The 26520-nt window shown below is 44.7% G+C and overlaps 1 protein-coding gene and 1 long non-coding RNA gene across 10 annotated transcripts in view; one reads left to right on the top strand and one right to left on the bottom strand.

Annotated features, from left to right (window-relative positions):
* Positions 1-26520, top strand: part of TRIO (trio Rho guanine nucleotide exchange factor) — a 268089-nt gene that overhangs the window by 110470 nt on the left and 131099 nt on the right. For all 9 annotated transcript variants that reach the window (XR_014550935.1, XR_014550936.1, XM_083624561.1 and 6 more), the window contains exons 10-16: positions 5816-5938; positions 8064-8255; positions 14690-14859; positions 16384-16558; positions 18347-18542; positions 21055-21221; positions 25991-26110. Coding sequence is in view for 7 of the 9 variants with exons in the window: in XM_083624561.1 (XP_083480687.1) it covers positions 5816-5938; positions 8064-8255; positions 14690-14859; positions 16384-16558; positions 18347-18542; positions 21055-21221; positions 25991-26110 (1143 nt within the window). In the remaining 2 variants the exon portion in view is untranslated. The remainder of the gene's footprint in view (positions 1-5815; positions 5939-8063; positions 8256-14689; positions 14860-16383; positions 16559-18346; positions 18543-21054; positions 21222-25990; positions 26111-26520) is intronic.
* LOC310767640 lies at positions 19631-23995 on the bottom strand. Its single transcript, XR_014550996.1, has 3 exons — positions 23728-23995; positions 21015-21308; positions 19631-19764 (listed from the first exon to the last, which is right to left on the bottom strand). It is a non-coding gene; the product is annotated as an uncharacterized lncRNA (long non-coding RNA).

The following is a 26520-nucleotide window of genomic DNA, read 5'->3' as shown; positions in this document are numbered from 1 at the left end:
GATGTTCTGTTGCAGATGCTTGCAAGTGGTTTTTATTTTTATTTTTTACACAACCACCCGTTTCCTATACATTGCCTTTGACTAAGAAAAGAAGAGAATTGGGGGAAAATTAGAGTTCTCAGCCAGTGTGCTTCGGATCCCCTTTCAGTTAGCCAAGGGCGCTAGATGCAAATAAAATGATTATTGGGGGCGTGGGTGGCGCTGTGGTCTAAACCACTGAGCCTATTGGCCTTGCCGATCAGAAGGCCGGTGGTTCGAATCCCCGCGACAGGGTGAGCTTCCGTTGCTCTGTCTCAGCTCCTGCCAACCTAGCAGTTCGAAAGCACACCAGTGCAAGTAGATAAATAGGTACCGCTGCGGCAGGAAGGTAAACGGTGTTTCTGTGCGCTCTGGTTTCCATCACGGTGTCTCGTTGCACCAGAAGTGGTTTAGTCATGCTGGACACATGACCTAGAAAACTGTCTGTGGACAAATGCTGGCTCCCTTGGCCTGAAAGCGAGATAAGCGCCACAACCCCATAGTCGCCTTTGACTGGACTTAATTGCCCAGGGGTCATTTACCTTTTACCTAAAATGATTATTGACAGTTTATTGAAAACTAAGCTAAAATTGAAAACCAAGGCCAAGAACAAATATTAAATTTCCAGCTGAGAAGAGAATATTACTGCACACTGTTGATGGATGGGGATATTTGGCACTCTCTATACAGTGGTGCCTCTCAAGACGAAATTAATCCGTTCCGCGAGTCTCTTCGTCTTGCGGTTTTTTCGTCTTGCGAAGCACGGCTATTAGCGGCTTAGCAGCTATTAACGGCTTAGTGGCTTAGCGGCTTAGCGGCTATTAACAGCTTAGCAGCTTTAAGAAAAAGGAAACAAACTCGCAAGAACTCGCAAGATGCTTCGTCTTGCGAAGCAAGCCCATAGGGAAATTCGTCTTGCAGAACGACTCAAAAAACGGAAAACTCTTTCGTCTTGCACGTTTTTCGTCTTGCGAGGCATTCGTCTTGCGAGGTACCACTGTACAGTAAGCCATTAGTGCAGAAAAGAAAATGGCGGCCGATTCTGGCTGAGTGTTTCGAGGCCTACAACCTGAGAAGCTTGTGCATCCTCATCGTACTTTCATATTGCAGAACATGCACATGAATACTATACTTTCCGAGTTGTGTGCAGATGCAGCGGCAAGGCATGTATGGTGAAGGCAGATTTGGTTTATATTTAAGGGAAATTGTAAAAACAAAGAACAAGTGTACACCTTGGCTTCCACAGAAGGCCTCGCGTTCCTCCTCTCCCCAACCTTTCTCAGAGCAAGTAACTAAATTTTGTGCGGAAAATTCCAAGCACGCTCAGTTGAAGGAAACTGGGAGACTTCCAAAAGGAGGGTGCATATTAAAGGACTGAACTTAAACTTTCAGTGAGGAGACAGTTGATTCCCGGCCAGGTGACGAAAGAAAAGCCTAGCCAGGTGTTATGTACTGAAGTTCTCACCCTGGGCCAGCAGGGGGATACTGTAGATAGTTATGCAAATGAAGGATCGAAAGTGACGTTCAGTGATTGGATAGTTTGTATGCAAATGAAGGATCGAAAGTGACGTTCAGTGATTGGCTAGTTACAGAAAATGGTTACTGTTGCATTCTAGTGGAGCTCTATATAAGCAGGCTGACTGAGCTCCTCAGTTCAGTTCTGTTCTAGCTTACAAATAAAGAGCTGCTTTGGAAGAATCGCTGTGTCGTCTGATATGTTCGCCCACAACTTAACACCAGGTATCTTGCATTTGGGTGAAGGGGGAGATCACACGCAGAAACACACCTCTGTTCGCTTTTGGTGATCTGGTGGCAGTAGAAACTCTCTACTCTCAACACAAGTTAGTGGAATAAATAAGGAAGATGGCATGGACAGGGCATTTTTGACTGTTAAGTAAAAGACTTGAGCGTCAGCCACCGGAGCTGGACTGACAGAGGAAGAAGCAGTACTTTGAGAACCTGTCACTGCCTCGTCCTTACCAGCCAATCTCCCAGGACCTTCCAGCCTCTTCAAAGTAAGTGAGGCATGTCTAGGGCTCTCGTTGGAGTATGGAGGGGAAGCCCCTATCATGCTTGTCAGGCAGCTTCAAAAGATCCCTGTAGGGACCTATTCCCCAAGATCATTTGTTGGCGCCATGCAGCCTCTGACAATTATAAAAATGACTAAGGTGACCCACTAACCTGAGATGCCTCCTTTCCTTGTTCCCTCCCCAAGCCTCACCGGCTTTCGTTTACATCAGGAGCCCATGCTGTAACTCTTCCCTGACAAATGGCTTCTCCCACATTCACACCTGCATTTCCTACTGGTGGATTAAAAGGGGGGTGGGGAGAGGAGGAAAGGAAACGGTTTTATTTTGTCACCAAATTGACAGGTGTAATTTTGAAAGTGGCACTGCTGTCATATCATTTGATCTGCACATACCAGTTTGTTGAAAGCAGCGGTTGCCTGTCATCTGCATCAGTGACTATCAGATGAATTAGGGTGGCTTTGAATCCATCAAAAATTGACCTCCCGAGGAATGCAGAGACCCAGAGTGATTTCACTGTTTGGGCAAAAGCGTCATCTGTTGTAATGTTTTGCCACTTTCTGCTCCCATGTCTACCCTACATGAATTCCCTAGGTGTGAGAGTTTCATATCCTCCTTACACACACACACACACAGCCCCCTTGATCAATTTTTATCTGGCCTGATAGCTCACCAAATTTTAATCAAGTTTGCGCTACATTCTCACTGACTGCAAATAGGTTGCATCTTCTCAGCCTGTAGGATTTAGCAGAGATGATAAGTTCTTCCAGATCTAGCTTTCAAGCACCGTATCTTTTCATCCTACAGCCAGGGACTTGTAAAGTAAAAAAATCATGAAACAGTATACAAAATAGTTGAAGCTTAAATTGTACGTGATGAACAGGCTTCATTTCACAATGGGTTTTTCTGCTGCCTGGTCCCTAAGCAAATGATGTCATCCGGCTCCATGTTGTTGGAGAGCGAATGTGGCTTAGAAAACTAAATATAAGTTCCAATAGCTATTTAGGAAGCTGCTGAAAATGCTCATAGCAAGGATATATACACACTCATAAAAACTACATCTGTTTCTTTTGAAGCAATGGGGAATTTTTAGGTGGAAGGATTTTGGGGCAGACCAGGGAGACCTGCTCCTAATATCTTAACGATGTTGACTGGTTAGGAAATTCTGGTTAAGAAAGAACCAGGGTTAGTCAGAACGCCAACAGCAGCCTTAACAATGATTTAAAACGCCAGTGGGAATTTCCGCACGAGGAGAATTTCTGCATGGCTGTTCCATACACTCCTGACCTCTTAACCATGGTAAAGAGACCAGGTACTTTATTTACATTTGCACTAGTCTTTTTGAACCGTCATAGAAAACCGCATGCTCAATTCAGAATTATAGTGCAGTGTTTGAAGAGACATCCTTTCTTCTTTTGTGCAGAACTGCTTCCTTTGTTCTTCATTCTTCCTCCTTCGCAGACCTGCAGTGCTCTCTTTTTTCCTCTAATTTGAACAATGGTTGAACTTCTGGCTAATGCTCAAGGCTTTTGCTATAGTCAACCAGGGAAGAATCTGTAGAATGAATGTTTGCCCGAAGGCTGTATAATATCTCTGACTAATATAAGCAGAAGCGGAATGTCTGATGAATGAGGCTTCGCTGTGTTTGCAGACTCCAGGGTGGAAGTTGGCTCTTAACGTTACATGCAATTCCTGAAAATATTACTTGGACGGGCTTGAATTAAACTTTGCTTTTAAGGAAGAGCTCTTCAGTTGCACTGGAGCCTGCCAGTATGATGCATCTGTAGAGAATTTGTGGAGTAGGGGAACATCTTGCTTTTGTTACCGTCTTAATTGCAATAGCATTGTGATGTGTCTGTTGGCTTCAGAACCCAGAATGTTTAGCTGCTGAGTAGATTCTGATTAGTAAAAACTTTGGGGCCCGATGTGTATTGAAAGCAGAGTTCTTGCCCGATGAGACAATTAAAGCCTTGCATTTGATGGTTAGACATGCAAAGCAACGTCTCAGGATAAGATACAGTTCTACTTAATTTCACTGGTTTTCAAATGTGACGCCTACAGGGAACGCTTTGTATGAACTTGTCTGCCAAGCAGGCCTTGCATATAGACCTTGGAGTGTGCAAAGGATTCTGGGGAATGTTGTAAAAGTGCACATTTAGTTCACATGAGATATTTGTTGGCAAGGCCTGTTACACCTTGCCATCACTGTATACAAACTGTGTGTACGTTTCGAATGGCAATTAGTGCATCATATCAGTAGAATGTAGTGTAGGTGGCCGCAACAGCAAGCTATGAGATCTCTTAGGAATAATATGGACATTTTATATGAATTAGCATTTATGCAGTTAGTACTCGATGGTGCCATTGCCTTTTTGCTGCTTCACAAAGATCCAGCTCTCACTCTGTGCAGCATCTATGTGCCTTGGTCAGGCCACACCTGGAATGCTCTGTCCAATTCTGGGCCCCACAATTTAACAAGGATGTTGACAAACTGGAAAGTGTGCAGAGGAGGGCAACCGAGATGATCAAGGGTCTGGAAACCAAGCCTTACGAGGATCAATTGAAGGAGCTGGGTATGTTTAGCCTGGAAAAGAGGAGGCTGAGAGAAGATAGCCATCTTCAAATATCTCAAGGGCCATCATATGAAAGAGGGCACAGCTTGTTTTCTCCTGCTCTGGAGGGTAGGCCTTGAACCCATGCCTTCAAGTTACAAGCAAGGAGATTCCCACTAAATGTCAGGAAGAACTTTCTGACAGTAAGAGCTATTCGGCAGCGGAACAGTCTCCCCTGGGAGTCTGTGGTCTCTCCTTCCTTGGAGGTTTTCAAGCAGAGATTGGATGGCCGTATGCCATGGATGCTTTAGCTGAGATTCCTGCATTGCAGGGGGTTGGACTAGATGTCCCTTGGGTCCCTTCCAACTCTGCAGCTCTATGATTCTATGTAATTGAGAATCCTGGCATGTTTGTGGGATTTTCAGTTATAGAAAGTACATTTGATAGATTGATTGATTGATTGATTGATTGAATGAAGTTCCTTTTACTTTGCCTTTCAGGATCATAGATCCTCCCAAAGCAGCTTAGGAAAAATCAGCCATTGCCGACCTCATGCCCTCCAGTTGTTTTAAACTATGGCAGTGCTGGCTGGGGACTATAGGAATGGCAGCTCAGAACATTGGATTCAGCAGCTCAAGCGACACCTAACCCCATAGGAAATATTTTACTTGCTTGGTTCTCAAACCTACCAAGGAGCATCTCTCCCTTTGGAGACTTGACAGTCTGAGGTCCAGTGTGCACGATACAGCTGCTGCATTATACTGAGTCCATGTCTGCAGCAGCTTCTTGCATGGCCAGTTGACTCACTGTACAGTTTTGAGATTATTATTTTTTGACGTCACTGCAGACTTTAGCCAGAGAATTGCCACAAATCTGTGTGGTGGACAACCACTTTGCGGATCGTTTTTAATGTAGCCTCTATGCAGCAGGTTTTTTTATGTGCAGATTAATCTGAGTTGGGAGTTTTAATAATCACTAGGCTTTAATATGATTTTTACAGTACTTGGCTTTTATTTGGATTTGGATATAGATCTATATACACAAAATGTTGCCTGTCCTGGTCTTTTGGGATATTTTGGGGAGAAGGAATTTAGATAAACCTGGAACTTGATTGTTGTTAAATTGATCTGCCCTGTTCGTTACAGCAGCAGTAGATGCCATTTGAGCCGCGTTGTAAGCAGATAATTGGGATTCCTTCATGCTGATGTTTTCTTGCAGGTGCTGGATTGGATCGAAAACCATGGAGAAGCTTTCCTTAGCAAACACACAGGGGTTGGTAAATCGTTGCATCGAGCCAGAGCGCTGCAGAAACGCCATGAAGACTTCGAAGAAGTGGCACAGGTAGGACTCACCCATGAGATGTTCATTTTAGTATGTAAAATAATGTACTGCAAGCCTTGAAAAAAAATAATGGAATAGTTTGGAATTTTGGCTGATATATCGTGCAAAGAGCAGCAGTCCACAGAGCTGGGCGATACTCCGATTCATTGTCTGAACCAGTATGGCGTTCACATCGCGAACTTTTTGAGCTGCTGGTACATCGCGGCTCCCCAGCCACTGCACCTCAAACCAAGAAGTTGCAGCTGACCATGATTTTAAAGTTGGCTTCTGAATCCTGGCTTGTTTAGGAGCCGTTAAAAGTAGCCCCCCCCCTTTTTTGTGTATATAATTTTTTATTAGTTTTTTTAACATATCATTTTCAACAGTAATTAAACATACTTTTACATCTTATTCAAATTTTTGACTTCCATCAATCCTGTCTGAAAATTTTCCAATCTAATCTCTCAGTATGCATTTCTTATCTTCCCTATTACATTTCAAACTCATAACCAGTATCTCTATCTTTTTCTACTTTGTAACACTTTGTATATTTCTCCTTACAAAACTTCTTGTAGTCCTACTAGCGTAATTTGTTGATTACAGTTGCTCTTCAAATAATTCATATACTTCTTCCAATCTTCTGTAAATCTCTGGTCCCGCAGGTTTCGAATCATTCCTGTCATTTTGTCCAATTCTGCATAGTCCATTAATTTCGTCTGCCATTCTTCTTTCGTTGGAATTTCTTCTTGTTTCCATTTCTGGGCTAACAATACTCTTGCCGCAGTTGTTGCATGTAAAAACAATTTAACATCTTGCCTATTAATGTCCTGACCTATAATACCAAGTAAAAATGCTTCTGGTTTTTAAAAAAATGTATATTTCAACATCTTTTTCATCTCATTATATATCATTTCCCAGAAGTTCTTTACTTTTTTACATTCCCACCACGTTAAAAGTAGTTCCCTGAACAGGAAGCTATGGCTAACGACATCACAAGCAACCTAGCGAAAAACAGATCTGTAAACCGCTGATCGTCTTTATTAAGACAGAGCTTTACTTTTGTGGTCCATTGAGTTTAATCAGAACTGTTTGTGTTTCAAATATAAAGCACTGGAATTCAGGCAGGAATTCGGCCAGTTCTGGAGTTCCTTTCTTTCATTCTTGATGTTCATGGTAGCGGTGTGGAAGAACTATTCATCTAGGATTATGTGCCATTGGCATCCCATCAGTTTGGAAATAGCTCTTGTCAGTGGGTTCTAAGTTCTGTGCTCCTGGTCTGTGTCTTGTGTTCTCGGCAGAGATTTGTTTTCCAAATTGCTAGGCCACCTTTCTGAGCTGACCCTCCCAAGGCAGCTCACAACATTGCAAACACTAACAATTCATAATACAGTTGTACCTTGGAAGTTGAACGGAATCCGTTCCAGAAGTCTGTTCGGGAAGTCCGTTTGACTTCCAAAACGTTCAGAAACCAAAGTGCGGCTTCTGAATGGCTGCAGGAAGCTCCTGCAGCCAATTGGAAGCCACGGAAGCCCCATTGGACATTCAGCTTCCAAAAATAGTTTGCAAACAGGAAAAGTCGCTTCCGGGTTTGTGGCATTTGGTAGCCGAAACATTCGGGAACTAAGCTGTTCGAAAACCAAGGTACGACTGTAATAGATTACAATCCTTAAAGTTGCAATCTAAAAATGTCAGCCAAATAAAACACTATCACTATTAAAAAGTATAAATAAAAAATATAAAAACAAGCAGGGTGGAATAAAAAATAGAAACAGCAACCAGGAGCTGTGCTGTGCGTTGGGTACAAAAATTTAGAGGAACTGAACAAAGTTAGCTATGAAAATGACAAACTTCAGTGGATCAGGTGCTTGTGGGTTGTTGTTTTTTTGGTAAACTTGGGGGAATCTCTTCCTACAGATGTGTTGTAAGATTATGGTAGAGATTACCATATTTTTCCGTGTATAAGACTAGGTTTCCCCCTAAAAAATAATGTCAAAAATTTGGGGGCGTCTTATACACGGATACCTCTCCTACCATTTTCTTAAATCAGAGTCCCCCAAAATTGGGGGCGTCTTACAGACAGAAAAATACGGTAAATCCCTGCAGAAATTTCCTTTTTGCAATAACCCTTGCCCTGGTTTTTCTGTAGAATACATACACCAATGCAGACAAGTTGCTAGAAGCAGCTGAGCAGCTGGCGCAGACAGGAGAGTGTGACCCCGAAGAGATTTATCAGGCGGCACACCAGTTGGAAGACCGGATTCAAGATTTCGTTCGGCGTGTAGAGCAACGCAAGATTCTCTTGGACATGTCCGTGTCTTTTCACACTCACGTTAAAGAGGTAAGTAAGCAGCAAAGTGTATACGTCAATGATAGTTCTGGGACCGTAATTTAATGTAAGCCAGTTTCAAACTGGCTTGGGCAAGGATGACTTCAGATTTGATGGAGTCCTTGCAACCTGTCCTCTGGCGGACCTCCTCTTCTGACTGTGCGCTTTGGCAAGCTAAAGCTTTTCCTGGGCCCAAGTCATATTTCCCGGAGCTAGGGGACTCGTTATTTTTATTTATTATGAAATTATATCCCACATTTCTGCAAAAGTACACAGGGCAGCCTGGGCAAAGTTGAGACGGTGCAAAATACGACAAATATGCGACCTAAAAACCATCAACAGTTAAAAATGAACAAACTGATCATGCAGTAGAAGATTGGGAGTTGTGGAACTGCAATCGTTTCCCTCCACTGGCTCCCAATATCTTTTGCCCACCCTTAACCAGGGTTACCTTTTAACTGAGATTTGAAGCCAGGTTCTGAATCTGCTTCCACAGTTCTGATCTCTGATAACAAGTGTGTTAGGAAGAAGCGAAGGCTTTCAGCCGTGGAAGGGCCTGGCGCTTTTCACAATTCCTGCCTGACCAGGATTTTCAGCTCGTTGTCAGAAGCACTCAGGCTCTTAGCGCTTGTGTTTTGTTTTATCCATTATGTATTTGTCAGCTTCTTTGTGTGGGCATTCACCCCGAAAAGCGGCCTGGAGATATTTTAAGGAAGAAAACCATTCTCAGCAAGCTCATAAAACCTACCATTGCTTGAGGCAGTTTGAAGCCATGCCATTAAGTTTGTAGCAAATATCTGCTCATCTTCTGCATAGAGTATGAATCTTCAGTGCAGGGCTGACCCAATACATTTTCTTTTGCCTGAGGTGAAGGCCAAGAACTCCCTCATTCCATGTGCAGAAGTCAACTGGACTGACAGTTGAATGTTACTTCATTGTTGGTGACAGAAAAACATTCCCACCCCCGCCGTACCTTGGAAAGCAGGCTAGTTTTGGAGGCGCAAGGCAAGGCATGCGGCAGCTGCCTCACTCTGCCTAATAGCAGAGTTGGCCCCCACATGTGAAAATCTCGCTCTGTCTTCTTAAACTCCAAAGTCAGTTGTTTTCAGCAGCCTTAATCATAAGGTTTACTGTATTGAGAAAAATGTAGTTTCCCTTTTTCCAGGAACAAAATCATTGTTTCCATTTCTCTCTTGTGCATCTGAGTTGCAAATTAGGCCATTTTCGAAGTTAAAATGCTTCCCCTTGGCACTTGAAGCTACTTTCTCTTACCTCATTACATAGCAACTTCCTGTCTGTCGTGTTCTCACCCTTACTCTGGATGTAACACGCAAACAGCAAGCTTGGCTTTGAATCAGAATGGCTTTTATGATCTCGGTGTAGCATTGCTCGATTTGTTTGCCCCAGAAAGTGTCATCTGTCTTTCCATTATTCGCAAATGGCAATCTCCACTTTGAGGCGGGAAGGTTTCTCTGTCATTTGTAGCGGAGGAAATGTTCAGTTGAATTTGGTTTTATGGTGTCCATTTAGGCTGTATTTGGGCATGTGTGCATTCACATGCATGCAGCATGTGTGTACAGTTAAACCTCGTGTTACGTACCGTCCTCCTTGTGAACGCTTTGGGTTACAAGCTCCTCTAACCCAGAAGTAGATGCTCCCGGTTGTGAACTTTGTCCTGGGACACAAGCGGAAGTCGCACAGCGGCAGCGGGAGGTGCCATTAGCGAAAGCGCGCCTCATGTTACGAGCGGTTTCCGCTTAAGAACGGACCTCCGGAACTAATTAAGTTCGTAACCGGAGGTACCACTGTACATAGATGTGTCCCTGCCTTCCTGCAGACTTGGGAGAGAAAAGCTGGGTTTCAGTGGCAACTAAAAGTAGATGTCTGCCTGTGTCCATATCTGTTAGTGTTTGTTCTAAGACATAAGTTGTTCTTTGGTTCTGAAAGGGCTTGCAACTAATTCTGGCAAGAAGGCATTGATTGAAAGGAGCTCGTGCCGTGATGAAGGTCACCTGCCAGAAGGATCTTAAATAAAGCCTTAAGATGTACTACTTGAGTAAAAATCGGAAGCGGCTTTGATGGAGGATACAATTAGATGTGATTCATAAACGTTGGGAAGCCAGTGCAGATGTATTGGAATGGTGCCTAGCTTTCCCCCAGTGCAGAGAAATAATACCCTGGCTTCAAACCTGCCCCCTCCAATTTCTCCGCATCTATTCCTTGTCTTAGATATGGCAATATTCCATGGTGTATTAAGGAAATATTCTATCTAACCTACCAACAGTGCAGCTGTAATTTAATGTGAATTCCTGGTGCTGTTTTTAGCAACCCCTGTGATAACCGGAATGAGTATATTGGAGGTGGATCAGGGAAGCTTAGGTTTGAATCTCAGTTCAGCCATCAAGTCCACAAGGGGATCTGGGACCAATTTGTCTGTCCCAACCTAACCTTCAAGGTGATCGTTGGCAGTAGGGGGCAACCCAGTCCTGCTTTGAGCTTTATGGAAGAGAAATGGGATACAGGTGTGGTTGATAAATAAGCAACCAATCAGCAGGCAGGAGCCTGAGAGGAGGATATGATAGCCATCTTCAAATATCTTAAGGGCTGTCACATGGAAGATAGAGCAAGCTTGTTTTCTCCTGCTCTGGAGACCTGAACAGATGGATTCAAGTTGCAGGAGAGGAGATTCTGAACGAGCATCAGGAAGGGCTTTCTGATGGTGGGAGCTGTTTGACATGGATCAGACTGCCTTAGAAGGTGGTGGACTCTCCCTCATTGGAGGATTTCAAGCAGAGACCTGTCATGGATGCTTTAGTTGAGATTCCTGTGTTGCAGGGGGTTGGCCTAGATGACCCTCAGGGTCCCTTCCAACTCTACAATTCTAGGGTTCTGTGCATATTAAGTTGTGCTGAGCTGAGGTAAGGCGTGTGAACTCAGTTTGAGTAACTATAATGGCATTGTTCTTCCTGCTTGATTGCAATACAGTGGTGCGAACGGGATCCGTTCTGGAGCCCAGTTTGCATCCTGAACAGAACATAAGACGTGTCTGCACGTGCGCGGGCCGCGTTTCGCCGCTTCCGCTCATGCGCATGACGTCATTTTGACCGTCTGCACATGCGCGAGCAGCGAAACCCGGAAGTAACGCACTCCGTTACTTCCAGGTCGCTGCAGAGTGCAACCCGAAAATACTTATCCTGAAGCATATTTATCCCGAGGTATGACTGTAAGATGGTTTTGTGCCATGACCAGGTGTTTCCAGAAAAGTGATGGCACCCTGTGGTGTCATTGGGAAATGTGGCACTTTGCACCTCGCCGATTGGAGACAGTGATTTCTCTGCACCAACCTTGGATATTATCAGTGGAATCCATTTGCATGCGCAAGTGGGAATTGCACACGGACCTTCCCACATTGGCGAGGGCGGCCCATCCTGTTTTTGCCGCCTGAGGCGAAACGAGAAGGTACCACCCTGTTTGCGTGCCACACTGCCTGCCCTTGCCACTATAGTTACTCAAACAAGTTCACACGCCTTACCTCAGCTCAGCACAACTTAATATTGTACTAGCACCTCAGTAAGGCTGTGTGAGGACTTTGTGAAATTTCACAGGATTCTCGCTGAGGTCTTGCCAGAACCTGGAAGCCGCTGTAGCTGCGTCTCCTCCAGCAGAGACGGCCCTTGGATTCTGCCGCCTGAGGCAGTTGCCTCAGTCTGCCTCATGGGTGGGCCACTCCTGCACATTGGCAACAACCAGATTAATAGTGGGTGCTATTCCAAACGTTCACAGATTTGTGTTTCTTGGGGTCTTCATATCGACCAGGCCCCTAATTCCTCGCCTCAGATGTGGAAGGTGAACTTAACTTCACAAGTAACTGGAGAGCCAGTATGGTGTAGTGGTTAAGAGCGGTGGACTCGTAATCTGGTGAACCGGGTTCGCATCTCCGCTCCTCCACATGCAGCTGCTGGGTGACCTTGGGCTAGTCACACTTCTCTGAAGTCTCTCAACCCCACTCACCTCACAGTGTTTGTTGTGGGGGAGGAAGGGAAAGGAGAATGTTAGCCGCTTTGAGACTCCTTCGGGTAGTGATAAAGCGGGATATCAAATCCAAACTCTTCTTCTTCTTCTACTTAACACTGATATTCGTTGAATGCTCAGTGGCCCAAAATTATAACCTGGAGGCAAAAGTTCAAAGCATTTTTGTGAGCAGGCTCACAAACCGATTTAAACCCAAAACCCAAAGAAAAAACCCTGACCTTTCATGGGTGGTTGTTATTTCAGCTTCAGTGCTCAAATGGATCGTGAACTGAGCATCTTGCAATGGGTCTGGCTCTGCCTTGTGCCTGTAATGAGGAGCTGAGTGAGAGACTCTTGTCTTGAGCAAGATGAGTAGGAAAAGGAGTCTTGTTTACAGCAACTGTTGCTTAGATGGAAACCCCAGGGCAGGGATTAATGGCAGAAAACCTTCGGCCATTTCCCAGAGTGCCGCTTATCAACATTCCCCGAGTAACGCAAAGTCGGGGCGGGAGGTTGTTCAAAAGGTGCTTTGAGTAATGTCTGCATGTGTCTGTGCTCATAACTTTTTGACTGTCAGCCGTACAAATGTGCATTTAAATAACTTCCTTTCCTCCAATGGGAAAAGCTGGAACGAGCGCTGGCCAGGTGTTTGCGCAGCAGTGCCAAAGCTCAGGGAACAAATCAACTCTGTCAACTCTTTGTGGAAGATTTGTGGTGTCTTGTGAAATGAGCGTCCAGATACTTTTTGTGTCAAACTGCCTGTGGTGTTTAGAAAGCCGTGTCAACTACTTTCTCGGTCGTTGGTGCAAGTGTCTTCCTCCTGATTTCTGCAAAAGTCCAGACTAGATTGGAAGAATAGAGGCCTTTATTGGCATTAGATGAGGATTAGCAGGCATGTTCCAAAAGAGTCTGAAGCTTTCGCAGTCTTGAGAAATGAGACTTCACTGCAGAAAACTAATGTGTGGTGTAGTGGTTAAGAGCAGTGGACTCGTAATCTGGTGAACCGGGTTCGATTCCCTGTTCCTCCACATGACCTTGGGCTAGTCACACTTCTTTGAAGTCTCTCAGCCTCACTCACCTCACAGAGTGTTTGTTGTGGGGGAGGAAGGAAAGGAGATTGTTAGCCGCTTTGAGACTCCTTAAGGGGAGTGAAAGGCAGGGTATCAAGTCCAAACTCCTCTTCTTCTTCTAATATAAATTTATTGTTTGCTTTTCTTGCCACATTTTCTGTATTTGTGTCACAATGAATCTCGTGTGATTTAACAGCCGTATGATCAGAAGGGTTTTTAGCACTTAGAGAAAAAGTGCTGTGCCAAACACAAAGCGGTCTGTTTCTCAATCCGCTTTTTGGGGACATTGCTCCCCTTTTGCTTTACGTTAAAGATGCAAATGGGAATCCAGAAATGGCACAGCACTTTTGCAATGTCAGAATAGTCAGGGTGCAAGACTGCCACATGGAACAAGTGTCCGCTCTCAGATTCTTTATATCAGACTCTTGAACATTGAGGTAGGGGAAGTAACTCTGAAATGAATCTTAAATTGCTTTAAATTCAAATTGCTTCTGCTGCTTTGATTCCTGAAAAGAGATGGAGGTATTGTGCAAAGTATTCGGTTACACGATTTTACAAACTGGTAGCATGCTCTCTCAGCAAGGGCAGCATGCAAATTTACCGTATTTTTCGCTCTATAAGACGCACCAGACCACAAGACACACCTAGTTTTTGGAGGAGGAGAACAAGAAAAAAAATATTCTGAATCTCAGAAGCCAGAACAGTAAGAGAGATCGCTGCGCAGTGAAAGCAGCAATCCCTCTTGCTGTTCTGGCTTCTGGGATAGCTGCGCAGCCTGCATTCGCTCCATAAGACGCACACACATTTCCCCTTACTTTTTAGGAGGGAAAAAGTGAGTCTTATAGAGCAAAAAATACGGTAATTAATTAAGAATAGCTCAGAATCTTTACAGCCTCAGAAACACAGTAATATAAGTAACGCTTATTATCTTAGTATTGCAGGTGGAGGGTGGGGAACTAGAATTGAAAAGCACTGGCTTGCCTAAGGCTCCCTAATGTGTTCAGACTGAGGTGAGACTTGAACTGGGGACTTTATCTGGCTCGCACTCGGAGCCACTATGCTCTACCAGCTGTGAGCAGGGAGCTCCAGTTTTAAATCTCGGCTTTTCCTGAAGACTCACTGGGTGACTGGAGGAGAGCCGCCGTTTCCCCCCAACGCTCCTCTCCCATCTGCGGCACAGACTGAATAATACTCGGGGGCTGTATAAATGCTAACTAGCATTATATTCACATCGCAACCAATTTTCCGTAAACTGCCAACAGGAAAATGGCAAAGGGAGGGGGGCTGGGAAACCCAATTTGTTTCCCGGTTTGTTTTCTTCAAGCAGGCTTATTTCTTTGCTGATTTTTCTTCTTCCTCCCGCAGCTCTGGACGTGGCTGGAAGAGCTGCAGAAGGAACTGCTGGACGATGTCTACGCAGAGTCGGTGGAGGCCGTGCAGGAGCTGATCAAAAGGTTTGGGCAGCAGCAGCAGACCACTCTTCAGGTGACGGTGAACGTCATCAAGGAAGGCGAGGATCTGATACAGCAGCTGAGGTAAGAGGTTGACTTCCCTGGAAAGAGCAGCCCTGCGTTGTGTTCTGTGCCGTTCCTTCTGTAACGCCTTCCGTCTGCTTCGGCTGGTGGCCCAGCTGCGCCCCTATCTGGACAGGGATAGCCTAACTACTGTTGTCTATGCTCTGGTAACCTCAACATTGATCCAGAGCAGACTCCAGCATATAGTTAGCAGAGTAAAACCTTAAACACACCGCAGGATTCCCAGAGGCAATTAAAATTTCATCCAGCAGAGCTTTACTGCTACTGAAGGCAGATGAGCATAATGGTCACAAATCCATCACATTCAGGGTTGGCACTGTCCATAAGAAATCCAGTTGCAGCAGACTTAACTTAAACTTACAATAACATAATAAGTCTAAAACCTAAACACTAAGCGTACTATATACAGGACACCACACCAGAAGGAAAGAGAGACAGAAAGATAAAGAGAAACCCAGGCTCCTTCTGGCCTTACTTTTTATAGTCAGCATGCCCTTGACAGAAAGAGATAACAGAACCAGTTTAAGCCAGCTGTATTCAGCTTCTCTGAAGGAATAACCCAAACATCATGCACCTTCTGCTTGTTTCTTTCACACAGAGAAGCTTCCAGAACCCTCTTGAATTACAGTGGTACCTCGTCTAGCGTCCACTTCGTCGAGCGCCTGTTCCATCCAACGTCTGTGGCAAACCCGGAAGTACCTGGGTTACTTCTGGGTTCGCCGCATGCGCAGAAGCGCAAACCGCTCCGCCCATGTGCACAGACGCGGTGCTTTGTCCAGTGTCCTTTTCGGCCAGCGACTGGGGCTCTGGAACGGATCCCGGTCGCAAAATGAGCTACTACTGTAATTAGAATAGGAAAGATCTCTACACGTCTGATCAATACAGTGGTTATGAATGGGATCCGTTCCGGAGGCCCAGACGTATCTCGAAAACTTGATAACCGGAGGCGCCCTTCTTCACATGCGCGCGGTGTGATTGAGCATTTCTGCGTGTGCAGAGCACTTCTGTGCATGCGCGCATGGCAAAACCCAGAAGTATACACTTCTGGGTTTGCTGCGACCGTAACCCAAAGATTCCGTAACCTGGATGTTACGCAGCACGAGGTACCACTGTACTTTCTGCACTAAGAAATGCAAATTGACAGACGCTGTGCCCACCCTCCCTTTAGGGACAGACTTTCAAATTCCAACGGCACCCTGTGAGAGCCCAAAATTTTGTAGCCCAACCCACCTTCCTCCTTCCGTTCTGCTGAATTCATTACGTTATAGTTGTGGCGCTGAAGAATCCTGTGAGTGTGCTGAAGAACCCTGTGCTAGACACCCAAGCTCTGATTCCTCAGCCCTTGAGGAGATGTGGAAAGGGTTTCCTGAGGGAAGAGGATTTGAAAACCAGTGGCAAGGACTGGCCCTTTCCCTTTGACTCCCGCAGGACAAGAAAGGCAGTGGAGACTACTGTTCATGTACACATGTTTCCTTTCAGGTCATGTTTTCCTACTTAGAAGTTTTTCTCCCCCCTTTTTAATAGGGATTCTGCCATCTCAAGTAACAAGACCCCCCACAACAGCTCCATCAATCACATAGAGACGGTCCTTCAGCAGCTGGATGAGGCCCAGTCACAGATGGAGGAGCTGTTTCAGGAGCGCAAAATAAAACTGGAGCTCTTCTTACAGCTGCGGATATTTGAGAGAGACGCCATTGATGTGAGCCTTCAATTTCCACAGAAATGTTGTGGTTTTTTTCTCCTTTCTCGCCTGAAGGGTGGGCTGGGTTTAAAATGGGGAGTTTCACTAGAAGAGCAAAAATATGAAGCTGTTGGTTGTTTCCTCTGATTGATTTGGTTTCCTTTAACCCCCCACAGAAAGAGACATGACTGGGTACTTAAGGATTGTAATCTCAGTGCTAATGCAGACAGTTATAGCCCTGGGAAAGTTCAATCTATTTTGCTGTCAAGGAGTCTGAATTTACAGCCATCCCCTACCTGTTTTTCAGGAATGTGGTGTGAATGAATGAATATATCTGTTGAGACCAGAGAGAGAGAAAAAATATAAGTACTCCTTACAGGTTGCTTTGTTAGTTATCTGTTCCTTTCTCCTTTGTTCATCATTCCCTTAAGTATCAATATATTTATGTCTGCTTAAATGCTTCTGATGCTCCATATGTTTTAGTTTTGGAAAGCTCCACAGACATTGGCAGTTCTTCATTCTATTGCTTTAAATTGCAAGCACAAAACCTTTAATTCCATGCATTGTACAGCCCCCTTTTTTAAACTGGTTTTAGTTCAGTCCCTCTTTCACAATCCATGTTCAGAAACTGTGATGACTTACATAGATTAGAAGAATCTTTATTTGCATCAGCCACTAGCCATAGCAATAAAATAAAACAAAATGTACTACTGAAAATAGAGGTAAAAACTTAACAATAGAAAATACATTTTGATGGTTTGCATCAATAATCAGATAATAGGACTTATTCTAATTGCCCCTGCTAAAAACCTCTGAGCAGATGATCCCCAACCACATACTCAGTGCTTCCCATTAAATCCATTTTAAAACTTCAGCTGAGGCGAGTGTGAAGTCTTTCTTCCTCCATCCAATATCAGTGTTGCCCACCGATTCTGCCTCTGTTCTTCAGTTCGTATCCCGTGATTTGTGTTCCAGCCAGCTGTTGAACATACAAATGGATGCCTCTGTCCTCCTTCAAACATTGACTGCAAACTAAAGTCTTCTCCCTATGAGTTTATGAACAGCTGCTTTGAGATAGATGGCTTATATAGATTTCAGGTCTGGTTTTCATTTGTCAGCTTGTAATCAGCCTCTGTCCTTTAAACTGTCCAATCTGGGTGCTCCGTGGAACTTGTCTTTCCCTCGGAAGTGAAGTTCAAAATGTCTCTTACAATCTTTTAGTACTGATTCCAGTTCAAGGAGATCCCACCTTTTCAAACACAGTTTCTCCTGTCCCAAAATGCTACCCAAAGTCTAAAAGCTTCTCGTTGACCCATCAACCCCTTTCACAACATTGAGACCTTAGTCGTGTTAACTAGACCTGCACATGAAACAAGAACATCCCATCTAATAATCTTGGTCTGATATCTAGGCTTCTTTGACTACAATTCCTATTGTCTTTGGTATTCACACATACCACGGCTGCCGACTCCTGCCAAACGTGCTCAGAAAAGGACAACAGCTTGTTATTGTTAGTGACTTCCTACATCGCACGATGACGGTCTCCTGTTCTCATGGCATTCATTGTCCACAATGTTTGCATCTCTCCAGTGTACCTGAGATTCTAATGTGGGTTCCTTAGTTCTCTTGATCCCCAGGTGTTACAAAAAGCAAACTTGTTCTTGGAGAGTAGACTGCTTTGTTATTTTTTAAACCAAGTGATTGATCCTTTGATGCCTTTTGAGTTCCACTGGATAGCCACAGCCTTTGTTGTTCTTACTCATGTGCTCAGTGTGTTTTCTTCTTCTACAATTTCTCCCGCTTTAGATCATTTCAGACCTTGAGTCCTGGAACGACGAGCTCTCGCAGCAGATGAACGATTTTGACACCGAGGATCTCACCATCGCTGAGCAAAGGCTCCAGCACCATGCAGACAAAGCTTTGACCATGAATAACCTGACCTTTGATGTCATCCACCAAGGGCAGGATCTCCTGCAGTACGTCAATGAAGTGCAGGCTTCTGGTAAGATGCATGCGTCCCACCTTAACCAGGTTAATGGATTTATAGAGATTATCTAAGCTGATTTAGGGCACCTAGGGCTCCGCTGACTCTTGAACTGAAAGAAACTCTGAGAATTAGGACGCACCAGGTTCTGCACATTAGAGGGGAAAAATACCTATTTATTAAAATACATTTCATTATGGATTAACACATATTCTATTTTTAAATATAGACAGGCACGGTCAGGGCTTTTCAGCTGAGTGGTTTCGGCTACTAAGCTCTGCCCTGAATAAGTTCCTGGCGAAAACATTAACTAACATAATCTTGAAACTGTAAGCACAGAGGATATGATCCATTGTGCCCTTTGGTGAATCCAATAGCTTAAGCACACCCTGCTGCTGCTTTTTAAAGGACCTAGTATGTTTTAACAAATGCCTTTTGAATGTATCCCATTTCCCTTAAACCTCCCCCCATCCAAAAGCAGTCTGCCATTTCTTCTTGTGGTTTGCTGTTGGCAAAAGAGAAGCCTACAGTAGTATATTTTTGCAGAGTTATGAAAGGCAAGATTGACCCTAAGGAAAGAATTTCATGTCAGACAGTAATAAAATATTTTGGGCGCTTAAGAGACCCTTTTCTCTCTGGTTTATTCTTGCATTCCTTGCCTTCCTGCTGTGTTTGGTTTTGTGGCATCAGCTGGTTAGTCATAGGCACAAAGGACAACCAAGCCAAAAACCAAGGGGAGTTTTGCTTACAAGCACCAAGACCAGAAGTCAAGTCGTGTCTCTGTTCAAAATAATAGTGGTTAACAGCAAAACTGATGTATTTGAGTGTCTCCAACAGAAAAAGATTGAAATGATGCTCAATCTTTTGCTGTGTGATTTTTTAATTGCACTTTCATATTTTTAGGGCTGTCCAGGACAGAATTAGCATTTGGGGGGATTTCGGGAAATTGGCAAAATGTCCGGATTTTTGAAATTTCCCCCAAAAAAACTCGGCAACTTTTTGTGTCCGGAGTTTTACTTCTTGAAATATGGCAATTAAAATTAAATTAATTTTAAATTTAAATTCCGTCGATTTCAAATAGAATATAAGAAACAAAAGAACGGTAAAAATGCAGCTAAAAAACAGATACGAACATTTAACACAATGGATTTGCTGTCTGCCGTTTTTGGCCACAAATGCATGGGCACACCGTGGACAATCTGAATGAAGCGTGTGGTCTGCTGGTCATCTGAGGAGTGTTCTGCAGCCAATGAGAAACCGCGATTTGGTTTTCGAACGTTTTGGAAGTGGAACGGACTCCGTTCAACTTCCAGGGTACAACTTTATATATTGGGTCAGCAAACTTTTCCATCTGCAGGCCAGATCGCCTGTGCGCAAGAGCGCGCATACCCATGCGCATGCACACACGTCCATCGCTCTTTCCCCACTGGGTTTTGGAGCCATGGCGGGGGGTGGGAGGAGGTGTCTGCAGCTTCCTATTGGCTGCAGAAGCTTCCTGCAGCCAATAGGAAGCCGTGGCTGCATCCCAGAAATTAGTCCCTTTGCAGAGCAACCAGCGCAGCGCCGGGACTGACTGAGCGGGTGGCAAGGGCCGGGGGCCAGTTTAACAACCCACTCGGGCCGTATCCGACCCACGGGCTGTAGTTTGCCGAACCCTGGTATATAACATCACACCCCCACAAAAGGCCCCAAACTTTCACTGGCACCTAGCCTGATCAAGAACCAGATTTTACAACCTGTATAAATTAGCATCTTGTTTTCTGCTGTTGATAGAGGCAGTGTTTTAGGTGGAGCTCCGAAGCACCACGCAGCACGTCTCCCCTTCCTTGTGCCGCTTCCTTCTGATATGCCAGCAAATAGTACCCGCATGGGTGGCGCTGTGGTCTAAACCACTGAGCCTCTTGGGCTTGCCGATCAGAAGGTCGGCAGTTCAAATCCGTGCGAGGGGGTGAGCTCTCGTTGCTCTGTCCCAGCTCCTGCCAACCTAGCACCTCGAAAGCACGCCAGTGCAAGTAGATAAATGGGCACCGCTGTGGCGGGAAGGTAAACGGCATTTCCATGCACTCTGGTTTCCGTCACAGTGTCCCGTTGCACCAGAAGCAGTTTAGTCCTGCTGGTCACATGACCCAGAAAGCTGTCTGTGGACAAATGCCAGCTCCGTCGGCCTGAAAGCGAGATGAGCACCGCAACCCCATAGTCACCTTTGATAGGGGTCTTTTACCCTTGTTTTTTTACCCACACTTGTCGAAATCCAATTTTTCAGGCACTAGGGCTATGCACCCACCTCTAAAAAGGCATAAACTTGAGATATTATGCACACAAATAAATGTGCATGGTAAAGTCAAGACCTGAGAGAAAGAAGTAGTGGGAAGTCCCAAAACAACTGCTGCGAAAAAATGGGAAATGTCGTAATTGTAAAACTGAAAACTCAAGGAAGGGGGAGGGTGGAGATATTGCTGTGTGGTGCTGTGAAGGAACTTCAAATGGTACCTGTGTTTGCCGAGGTGACATTTGCGAATGGTGCTTGCAGGTGTCGAGCTGCTCTGTGACAGAGACGTAGACATGGCAACACGGGTTCAAGACTTGCTGGAGTTCCTTCACGAAAAGCAGCAAGAGTTGGACCTGGCAGCTGAGCAGCATCGGAAGCACTTGGAGCAGTGCGTGCAGCTGCGCCACCTGCAGGCCGAAGTCAAGCAGGTATGAGGCAGTGCTGCGCTACGTGCTCATCTGTTCAGTACACAACCTTCTTCATAAAATGGTCACGGGGATAGCGGTTGTACAAGCCTGTTTGAAGAAGCAGCAACCATGACACAACAGCAGTTCCTGTTAATCATTCCACTCTCAAAATCAAATACCTTTCTGGGTCTGTGTCCCTCCCCCACAAGTACCAAAATACCATATTGTTCCCTGTGTGGCGATGTTTTTTTGCTTAATATTTTTTAGTGCAAAATTGGGGAGCGTGCTATACATGGATATTCTCCCCCCCCCAAAAAAAGCTCTTAATTTTTGGTTCAGAAAATAGGGGTCATCTTATACTTAGGGGCATCTTAAACACAGAAAAATACAGTACTTTTTTATGTACAAAAACATGACACTGGAGTCCATAAAAGATACAGGAGTGGTCTGTAGAAAGCTGCCCCCGGGCAAGTTCCATCGAAATGAATGGGAATTGTAGCATAGATGATGATGAATTATTTTTTTTATATCGCCCTTCATCTAAGAATCACAGGGTAGTTTGCTCTATGAAGCCATAAAAATGGAACAGCATAATAACAAACAAAGCAATACCCCCAAAACAACAACAACAATACACAAGTGGTTTGAAAGGCCATAGATTGTTTAAATAGCCGGAGGTTTTGGAGAAGCGAAGCGTTTTCGCCTGGCGCCTAAAGAAACATAGAGACCTCTCATTTCTGTAACTGAGCTATGCTGTCAACCAGTGTGGCAGAATGAAGCCAGAGGCAACTGGCTAGCCACTGTTAGAAGCAGAAGCTGAAGCTGTGGCTTTCAACCAGTGTGCCTTGGCACCCTGGGGTGCCTTGAATGACGGTGGGGGGTGCCGCCAGCAACACTGGCCTCTGTCCCCCTTTCCCTCCCTCCCTTCCTCTGATGCCCTCTCGCGTTTCTGCCTCCCAAAGGCTTGCATGGCTGTTTATTGCAGCAGCCCTGACTACAAGCTCCGCAGGCAAATGGTGCCTCTGGAGCTGGCCAGTGGGTTCTGGTTGCCAGGAGCTGAAGCAGCTGCGGAATAGGCAAGCAATTTGGTGAGGGAGCCCAGCCAGTCAGTCTTCCAGCCCTCGCTGTTGGGAATGGACAGATAAGTGGGAGGCTGGGCAAGCAGGCTGACCTTTCTTGTGCTTGCTGTGTGCAAGGCCTGCCTGGGAGCTGAGTGCCCGGTGCTGAAGGGGAGCCTTTCCGCCATGTAGGCCACTGCCTCCCCAATGTTTGGTCAGTCTCTGTCAGGCTGCTAAGGCTGGGGGGCGCATCCTCGTCCCAGGTCCTTGTGGGGCAGTGTGCGGGGGCACCTCTCTTTGGGGCAGACCAGGGTAGTGGCGGTGGCTGCCCAAAAAACTCCCAAGGAGAGGGGAGATGAGAGGAGGCCGAGGGAACCCTCCACAAGGGGGTGGTGTTTGGAAAAGGGAGAGAGGCTGCCAGCTTTGCAGGTAAGGGGAGACATAACTGGACCCCTGAGCCCCACAGGGCTGCCACAGAAAGTATGTGGTTGGTCAAGGGAGCCGTGGACTTGAAAAGGTTGGAAACCTCTGAGCTGGAGAATTATGACGGTGCAGCGACTTTTAGCTGAAGGGATCCCACAGAGCTCTGCCTACGTTCTTAAACTTTACGGCGGAGCTGTTCTCAGCAGATTGTTTTGTATGCATCATGGCACCAAAATTGCCTTACTCTCCTGCTTAAACTGCTGCTCTTAATAACTGCTGGGATATCACTGTATCTCATCTTATCCTTCCTGCAAAGTCTTTTGAGTGGTGGCGTTTTTAAAAGAAAAGTTTACTTATCAGCCAGCCAGCTTGAGCACTCAGGACATCTGAACATATATGCAGCTGATGCATCTGGTAAATTTTGCCCCCGTTATCAGAATTATTATTATTATTATTATTATTATTATTATTATTATTTATTGGCATTTTGATTTTGCCTTCCAGCAGATGTGTTTGAGGCAGCTGACAAAAGCTAAAAGTCATCAGTATAAAATAAAAACCAAATGCCAAAAAGCAACAGCAACCATTACTACCCTCTATGAGTGTAATCTGTAAGGAAATTCACTATAAACTTCAACATGGCCAGCAGAGTTTCCATGTTTGCTCCTTCTCAAGAAACTTCCTTCACAGGGGCTCTGGTGGAAACTTAGATTAGGAAATTAGATGGAGGAGATTTAAAATAAACTAGTCAAGTGTTTCACATTTGCATTGTCTCATAGATATGTTCCATATTCATGTTGATTTATCTCAGTCAATGTGCTAAAAGCTCTTAAGTTACTGTTTGCATTGTGAATTTAAACATATTAGGAGTTGAGGCCAAAATAGTTCTATTTCCCCTCTTTTATCAATTTGCATGAAGATGGATTGATGGAATTTACTCACACCAGTGAATTAGAAAACCCCCAAACCAGATACATTGATCCCAATTCTGCAGTCTTCCCAATGAAAAGGATTCCTGAATTGAGTTTCTTCTCCACAAGTCTTACGTTGTAAGTCTTTTGGGGGGCGGAAAGATCTTTTTTTATCTGTTGACATAAGTGACCTTGATGCAGAAATACACATTTCATTCTTAAGCCAGGAAGGAAGATGTCTTGCTGTTTTTCCTCTGAGATAGAAAAAGCTTTGCAGCTCGGCAGGTGTTCAGCCAGACAGAGAGAATCGCGTGTTTGCTGTTTGTTGTGTTGGCTTCCTGCGGCACTTGATCCACAGTTCCTTTAGCTAATGACCGCAACTTCCTGCCAGATTTGCTGCTGCTGGACTAGGGGACAGAAGGATACTTTCTTAGTTGGTTACACCAAACTTTGGCTTCGCTAAAATGGCGGGTGGTACGAATAATCTGATGAGACATGCATTACTATTTTTAAAAAGTTTGCTGTACAAAGATGCAAGCGGTTGATAGTTGAACACTTTGTATTTCTGGTGTGACGTTTCCCTCTGTTCTTTGTGCCCTTTAAAGCGTGTCCCTAACTTTACCCTTTAAGGCTCACGATTTTTGCAGGCGTAATTTCTTTTGAATTAGGTTTCTTCTGTGCAGTCCAGGTAAAAGCAGCCATGCTCTGTAAATACAACAATAATAGTACGGTTTCTGTCTCCCTAGGAAGTTTTTCCAGACAGTCTATTTTTAATGTTAATCTTACTTTAATAAAGTACATACCTGCAGTTGGTGTTTTATCTCTTACCAGAAAAAAATGCAGCTACATGTTGAGCTGCCACTAATAAGAATGTTGTGGCTTTGTTTTCTACCTAGTGCTGAGTTTATCCAAAGCATCCATTAACAGGACACAATGGGATTGATCGCCTTTGTTCTTTTTAATCTTCCTTTGCAGAGAAAAGGGCTCTGTACTTTTGCCACCGTTATTGTAAAATGGTGATCTCTGTAGCACTTGGTCCATAGGTGCATTGTGCTTTCAAGATCTAGTGCAGTTGCCACACTTACTAGCATGGAGTGATCAGGTGTGAACCAGCTCACCCTGCTCCGCCAGTTCCCTTGCACATAGTCTCTCTCCTCTGCTAGGGCGCCCTGTGATACTGAAATTTTTTTAACCCTGGCCCACAATGCACCTTTTAGAATCCTGATTAAATTTCCATTCATAGCAATCAAATGTATGGTAAGCCAGGATTTGAGGAGGCAGGAGGAGGGATGGGAGTCCACAGCCCCAAGACTCAATCCCAACCAGGAAGTATGCTGTTTCCTCTACGGAAAGCCAAACTATGTTTGATAATAAGGTGGTGAAAGCTGAGCTTTGGAACGGTCTGATGTTGGCACCATTGTTAACATTGCAGCGTGAAACAAATTCCCCCATCTTTGAGTATTGCTCTTTAACAATAGGAACGTTTTCAGATGTATTGCTCTAGACCAGGGTTTCCCAAACTTGGGCCTCCAGCTGTTTTTGGACTATAACTCCCATCATTCCTAGCTAGCAGGACCGGTGGTCAGGGATGGTGGGAATTGTAGTCCAAAACGAGCTGGAGACCCAAGTTTGAGAAACTGCTCTAGACGTAAAGAGAACATTCTAAACCAGGAGTTCTCAAGCTCCTCCCCCCCCCCCCCCCGGCCACGCTTTCAGAATAAGAATTTGCTTTCACCGCACCGAATTTTATGTTGTTAAGAAGTACATTGGAAAACCAAAAGAAACAATTCCTAGCGGTGCTTGGTTTATAACATAGAGCACAACTACTTTATCATATGATCGCGGGACATCAAGAAAGTATAAAACAATGCAGGTACATAAGAACATGTATCGTTCCCAAAATATAAAGATAAATGAGTTTTATTCAGCACACTGTTAGAATGGTGCTTCTGGATCACAACTGAAATTATCTTCAGTATCACCCATCCATATTCTGCAAATAAATAAATACAGTGGTACCTCTGGTTACGTACTTAATTCGTTCCGGAGGTCCGTTCTTAACCTGAAACTGTTCTTAACCTGAAGCTCCACATTAGCTAATGGGGCCTCCTGCTGCCGCTGCGACGCCACTGCACGATTTCTGTTCTCGTCCTGAAGCAAAGTTCTTAACCTGAGGTATTATTTCTGGGTTAGCGGAGTCTGTAACCTGAAGCGTATGTAACCTGAAACGTAGGTAACCTGAAGTGTATGTAACCCGAGGTACCACTGTACTCTGATACTATACTATACTGTATTATACTATATGGAAATGTTTAAATGTTTGGTTTTCCTGGAATCTTCCTGCCACCCCCTTTGAGAACCACTGTCCTAAGCTGTGCTCTCTCCTGCTGCATTTCAGGTATTGGGCTGGATCCGAAACGGAGAGTCCATGTTAAATGCCGGACTGATCACTGCCAGCTCGCTACAAGAGGCTGAGCAGCTGCAGCGCGAACACGAACAATTCCAGCATGCAATAGAGGTAAAAGTGTTTTGGGCTATTACTCTCGGTCCAGCAGAGCGTGCAGAGATACCTTTCGTTCTCTTTTTGCACATACACTAGAGCAGGCTTCCTCAACCTCGGCCCTCCAGATATTTTTCGCCTACAACTCCCATGATCCCTAGCTAGCAGGACCAGTGGTCAGGGATGATGGGAATTGTAGTCTCAAAACACCTGGAGGGCCGAGTTTGAGGAAGCCTGCACTAGAGGAACAACTCTGTTTATAATTTAAATTTGTTGGTTACTAATTGTGTGTCAGATTGATAGTGTTTAAATCTCCCAATGCCAGTAGATAGCTTCGGAAACAAGGCAGTCCTTGCCTGATTTTTCATGAGTCTGCCGCTAACTATATTTTACACAAGAGGAGAGATGTTAGTCAAATGCCCGTTTGC

This window comes from Podarcis filfolensis (genome assembly GCF_964270895.1).
Source record: "Podarcis filfolensis genome assembly, chromosome: 7".
Taxonomy (NCBI): Eukaryota; Metazoa; Chordata; class Lepidosauria; order Squamata; family Lacertidae; genus Podarcis; species Podarcis filfolensis.
Note: the sequence above shows the minus strand (reverse complement) of the source record. Positions and strands in the feature narration are given on the sequence as shown.